Below are 6,193 nucleotides of genomic sequence, written 5' to 3' on the forward strand. Positions count from 1 at the left end.
CGTAAAATGAGAAATTATTATACAAATTTGAAGGTGAATAGATGGTTTATCTGGTTATTCCGTCTGCTGACAACCCTGGTTTGCAGTTATATTTTGTCTACTAGTAACCCCCTACCCATGTACATAGTACTACCCAATATAATTGATAAGCTACCCACATTCCATTCCATGTAATGTCTAGATCACATGTACTCTACAAAAAGAGTAGAAGTAAGGTTTATATTACTATAAACAAGCTAGACGTCTTGCTTTTTTATACAGTTATTACTAAGCTTCACTAGACTGTGTTACATTCATGTAAACTGCTATTACTACTGTCTTTTTGCTATATATATATACAGTTACTATATAGTGTAACGGCATCTTATTTTGTCTCCAAACAACCGGTTACATCACTAGATACAGGCACTGTTGCGTGCCATGCACTGTGCAACAAGTTTTAACCAAGTTTAATTTGATTATTTTTCCCTTTATCTATCTTATTATTTAGAATTTGCCGGCGTGCTCCATGGTTTTAAAATGTGTTTTAAAACTGGTGTCGTAGGCCTACATACTTACGCTATTTAGTAAACTGCACAAGCTTTCTCTACACATGATCTACACATGAGGTTGAACTGCTCACGTATGACCAACTATAGTGAGAAAACTACGTACCTATTACCAGGAAGGAATAATGACAGACTGTACTGCTATTGCTACCTGCACTCTGAAAGAATAAACTAAGTTTAAGGTGACACGTGACTTCATTTTCATCACGCTGTGCACAAAGTTATTTTAGCTAAATTAATGTTGTTATTTTACAATATATAGAAAGTTAGAATATTTGACTGCCACATGAAGTAAACCTCTCATTTGTCAAACATAAGTATCTTTTCTAGATGCTATCATATCAGAATAAAATGACAGTGTCAGTGGCTGGTTTATGATGTGTTACATATTTGCTATAGCTGAAAAATAAAACATTGTTACTAAATCTTGGGACTTACTCAATAATTTTTTTCTACCGTGTGAGTTAGAGTTGGTGGTGGCAGGGAGAGAGGAGTGGGAGCGGTAGAAAGAGGGGATAGAAGGAGAGATGAGAAGAGAGGGGATGGAGGAAGACAGATAAGGTGAGAATGGGGATAAAAGGAGAGAGAGATGACTAGAGAGGTAGTTAGAGATGAGAGAGAAAGAAATATAGGCAAGAGAGATGAGAGGGAAGTGGAGACAGAGAGAGTGCGCACGAAAGTTTGCGATGGAGAGAGAGCGTGAGAAAGAAACAGATGGAGTGGGATAAGGAACGAGAGAGAGAGAGAGAATCCGACCTATGATGCATGCTAAGCACGGTCGCCTTTCACGTCGAACCCCGCCAGTTTTTATGCACCAGCACCCCACATAACTCCCATGTATTTACAGTTGCACACCAGTGTTGCCATCTACGGTGCATCAACGATATTAGCAGCCTCCAGCTTCTCAAATTCTCTGTTCTTGGTTTTTACGATGTCACGTATGATCGCTGAAAAGCACGAAAACAAAGCTCATAAGTGAAGTTCTGGATTCCTCCTTTCTTCCTTCTCTTCCCCCTTCTCCCCCGCTTTTCCCCATCAGCAATAATTTTTCGTCACAAAGATTTCCAATTGATCTCTGTATATAGACGGTAATATCTGATTATCAAAGTTATATCGTGATTTTACACAGAGGATTTCACACAAAGATTGCCAGTTGGCTGTAATTGCTTAATTGGAATCTCAAACAGTATATCCTTAAACGGAACAACTAACATCGTATCAGAAATCATTGGTCATCACTAACATTGTCTCAAAAACACACAAACTAGTTTATGACGTAGTGAGTGAAGCGAGGGAGCGGCATACTGTTGCGATGCTCCTGATCTGACGTAGTGATGAAATTATGAGGTAAATGTATCGCGGACATGATCCTCCGTAGAGAGAGAAGAAGAGCAAATGTGCACGCGCGCGTGCGTGCGAGGCAGTACTTACAGTCCAGCATGGCGCGCCCGAGAGCCGCATCACGCAGGTTGACCTCTACGCGTTCCATCAGCCACACCATAAAGCCGGTCTCTAAGTCTGCAACGAGGTTACTATGTATGTGAATGCACGTATTGTACACGCGAACGGGTAAACACCTCTACTAGTTTATTTCCTGTCTCTTTCTCTTTCTCTTGTGCTCACGCACTCTCTCTCTTCCCCCCCCTCTCTCTCTCTCTCCCCTCTCTCTTTCTCTTTCACTCTCATGCACTCTCATGCACTCTCATGCACTCTCTCAAACTTTCTTTTTCGTCCCCCATTTTCTTCCCCACTCGGATGTCACATTGCCTATTCTCCTCTTCTTCCCTGCATGCGCCCGCATCCATTCTGCTTACAAATCCCACCTAAGCATCCCTCTATACATCCTACTGCACCTTCCAGCGTGACTCCCTTCCACCCTTCCCCTCCCCCTCACACGCGCATAGCCGCATACCTCTCTCCACGGGGTCGTAGAAGTATCCGCTGTCGGTCAGACTGGAGAAGACGGAGGGCACCAGGTCTGAGAGATATCCCTGAGCGAAGGCACGCGCAGCCACCCTCTGAGACGTGTCGACTTCCAATTCCAGCACCTCCTTCTGCTGCTGCATGCGCCGTGCCTGTCCGCCACACAAGCACACGTCGACCGTTATTAAGTCTGATAGAGTTAGAAGCACGAAGAAGACCGTCCTAACTGTAGTCGTTCGTCGCTAAATATAAATATCTAGTATAAATATCCCAAAATATCAAATTTAAATATCAAACATAGCTCAATGGTGTGCCTTTCCTTACCTTCTCTCTGCCACTCTCTTACCTTCTCCTCCCTGCGTTGCCTCTCCTTCTCCTCCCTGCGTCGCCTCTCCTTCTCCTCTCTCTCACCTTACCTTCTTTTCTCTCCCTCCACCTTACCTTCTTCTCTCTCTTTCGCCTCTCCTCATCCTTTCTCTCTGTCTCTCCTTACCTTCTCCCCTCTGTGTCACCTCTCCTTCTCCTCTCTCTCCCACCTTACCTTCTCTTCCCTGTGTCTCCTCTCCTTCTCCTCTAGCCTCTGTGTCTCCACGAGCTCGGCATTGCGCAGCTCTAGGAAGGCCTTCTGCTGTGCGCGCATCGCAGCCAGTTCCTCCTCCTCCATCACCTCCAACGAAGCCTGCTCCAGGGTCTTCCCCACCAGTACCTCCAGTATCGGCTTTACCTCCACATCAAAGTCGAACAGCTGCGGGCGACGTAAGATGGAGCGGTGTGCGTATATGACATCAAATGAATAGGAAGCGCACGGGGGGGGGGGTAAATCAGGTGACGCGGCCGCCCCTGCTTTCGGATCCCGAGCCGAGATTTCGCCGGCACTGCTGCGAGAAGGAGAGGGAGCCTACACCCGTCAAGTTTGAGTCCCGGGCGCACAGCACGGTTGGAGGTGTGCGGGAAAAACTTGAGGCGAGATGCATCCTGGGGCCCATTGCCAGGAGCTTAGGTCTTAGCATTAGTCTCGACGTCACCATTTTTCTCGTACGAGAAACTTTGTACGCGCCGCGTACGAGAAACTGCATAACTTCTCTGCGTTTCCGTCGACGGTTTACGATAACAAAGAGTCGTTCGTGTTGAGCCTAATGTCAAGATTGATTATGTTTCCGACAATGGGCCGCCCGATCTCCGCCCGATCCCAGGAATTTGATTGTCAGTGCGAGTCGTATTCTGATCTCTTCTGATGCCTTCTCTCTCTCTCTCTCTCTCAAAAAGTCTCGATTAAAAAAGTAATTTACCTCGATGACGACAACGCCCTCCTCCGAAGCAGATCTTTGCTGCGGGGCCACAGAAAGTTTAGACTAAACCCGAGGGTAACGCTCGCCTCGCCCCCACTGAAACGAAAGCGAAACTGGACCACCCCCCCAAACCTCCCGGCGACAATCTCTGTGTCTGCATCCGTCCGCTCGCGCTGCACTCACGTCGCCGTCGTAGATCTGCGTTGCAGCATCGACTCCCGTCTTCGCGGGGATGAACAGCGGGGAGGCAGGACGGTCGAGGAACGGGTCGGTCTGGCACTGTGCATCCACCTCCTCCACCCTGTCCCCGAGTTCCTCCAGGTAGAGCTCCGTCTGCACATCCTAGACGCGCGAGCAAACACTGCGTGTTAGAAATGAACTGTTTTGCGCATGTTAACCGACCAGTAGAAGTGTAAACGTGATTGATAGTACACATATTTCCAATAGTACTTTATTAATAGTATGGATAATCACAGAGATGATACGTATGATTATTACATTATCAGGACTAAATACTGTAAATTTAGTAATTAGAAGCTATTCAATCCGTATCTCAACGATTTTGCCCTTAACCGACGAATAGCTCATGCAGCGCTCCCTGGTGATACCTGGTGCTTTCGACCCTCGACAGCCTCCACAGTTTTCGGTCTCAGGTGTTCCTTGGCTCTCCGCTTCGCGATGTTACGGCGTCTCGTCTCCTGCTGTCTCTGCACCTCTAGCGGGTTCGTGAGCGCCGACTGGAAGGAAGAGGCAGATGGGTGAATCTAAGATAAAATCGCTTCCCCCCTCTCTCTCATCACACGCATGCACGCACGTGCGCGCGCATATGTATTCATGCAAATGCACGCACACAGACACGTGCACACTCACCCACAGAGAGGCACACAAGTAAGCACATGCATATATATGCGTGCATGCATGTACAAACACCCACACACACATGCATACCCACGCACACACACACACACAGTCACACATAAATACCAATAAATACAGTCTGGAACGTGAACAATCAATCAATCTAATTTGCTTTAGGGCATGTAGTTGGTCAGAGTAAGACATTAAAACAATACAGTCTGCTGTGCTTACCATGGACAAATATGTTTATAAATCGTACTGGAAAAAGTACGTTTCAAATATAAATTCCTCAGGTGTAGGCACATTCCAGCAAACAGTAACAGAACTTTCCCTTTCCACTCTGCTTTATACATCACCAGGTCCTGCTGTCACCTGCCGTATTAACATTGATTTCTGTTCACTATATATAGCAACACTACACCTCTTAGTCTTCATTCGAGATCGAATAAAGAACACTTGCACACAAGGGACCATTGCCAGAGTTTGGTTAAGCGGGCCTGTAACGTGGAGACCGGCAACCCTGCGTCGCATCGGAATATCGACGCTACCGATCATTACTGACAGCGTTCACGATCTGGTGGCCGGGTGAACTGTGCTGCAGACGCGAGTGCAGTCACACGGCTCTAGCCTGCACCCTGCTCAACTCTTCCCTCTACATTTAGCATGCACCTACTATAGCTAATTAGAGAGATGCGCGCATGCCGCACATGCCGTCATGGCAGCAGTATATAAACGATGTACCCTCTAGGGCAGTGTAATTACGATTCCTTACCTGTTTGCATTGATCAACGCGCTAAATGTCTTCAAGCTGCAGAATCGAAACCATAGAGACTTCCAACAAGCATAGACACACTCTGTGTGTGCTCTAGTATATGCTCTAGTGAAAGTTATCGATCGCTAATGTCTCAGGTTTGTTAATATTTCACGAACGGTTTGCAATTATGGTGAGAGCTAGTGTTTGGCAACAGCTGCTACCATACAACCTGTAGGCCTTTACACGTGCCACAAGCTGCTGTTGCGCGGTACATACTTGCATACATTAATATCATTTAATGAACAAGAGGCCTTACTTATAGGGATTAATCCGATTCGGCCCTCAACCCCAAGTATCAACGCAGATGACGTCTTCTGAGATCACCACCACCTTTGTGGCTAATGTGAACAAACATGCATGAATCCGCTATAAATGTTTATAAATTGCCAAAACAGTTGATGCATAGATTGCAGGCTGGTGCTTTGTGATTCCGAAACCTACATCTGATTTTGACAAACGTGTTATAATTTCAAACAAGTGCCAGCAAGTGACGACACTCATGTAGTGGTTATTGCTATTATTAACACTGCCTCTGCTGTCATATCGCTATCGCCACTAGCACTGCCACTGCCTCTGACTTTTTGACCCTATATCCCTCAATACATGAGATAATGTGGTGTTTCCCCCATTGAGAATTTAACACATGAGTCTAATGCCGCTTTTATACTGCGCACGACTTTAGCCCGCTTCTGAAGCGGGATAACTTTAGCTCGGGATAAGTCTGTTTCGACCTTTTATACTGGGGGTTATCCCGCTTCAGA

General features: G+C 46.2%; 1 protein-coding gene across 1 annotated transcript in view; it reads right to left on the reverse strand.

The window, feature by feature from the left end:
• Window positions 1-1,360: 1,360 nt before the first annotated feature.
• LOC106805093 (radial spoke head protein 3 homolog) overlaps window positions 1,361-6,193 on the reverse strand; it is a 10,244-nt gene continuing 5,411 nt past the window's right edge. The window contains exons 3-8 of the mRNA XM_014806572.1: window positions 4,369-4,497; window positions 3,944-4,102; window positions 3,013-3,216; window positions 2,461-2,623; window positions 1,980-2,066; window positions 1,361-1,495 (exon numbers count right to left, since the gene is read on the reverse strand). Of these exons, the coding sequence (XP_014662058.1) occupies window positions 1,416-1,495; window positions 1,980-2,066; window positions 2,461-2,623; window positions 3,013-3,216; window positions 3,944-4,102; window positions 4,369-4,497 (822 nt within the window). The 3' untranslated portion in view covers window positions 1,361-1,415. The remainder of the gene's footprint in view (window positions 1,496-1,979; window positions 2,067-2,460; window positions 2,624-3,012; window positions 3,217-3,943; window positions 4,103-4,368; window positions 4,498-6,193) is intronic.

This window comes from Priapulus caudatus, unplaced genomic scaffold (genome assembly GCF_000485595.1).
Source record: "Priapulus caudatus unplaced genomic scaffold, Priapulus_caudatus-5.0.1 Scaffold99, whole genome shotgun sequence".
Classification (NCBI taxonomy): Eukaryota; Metazoa; Priapulida; class Priapulimorpha; order Priapulimorphida; family Priapulidae; genus Priapulus; species Priapulus caudatus.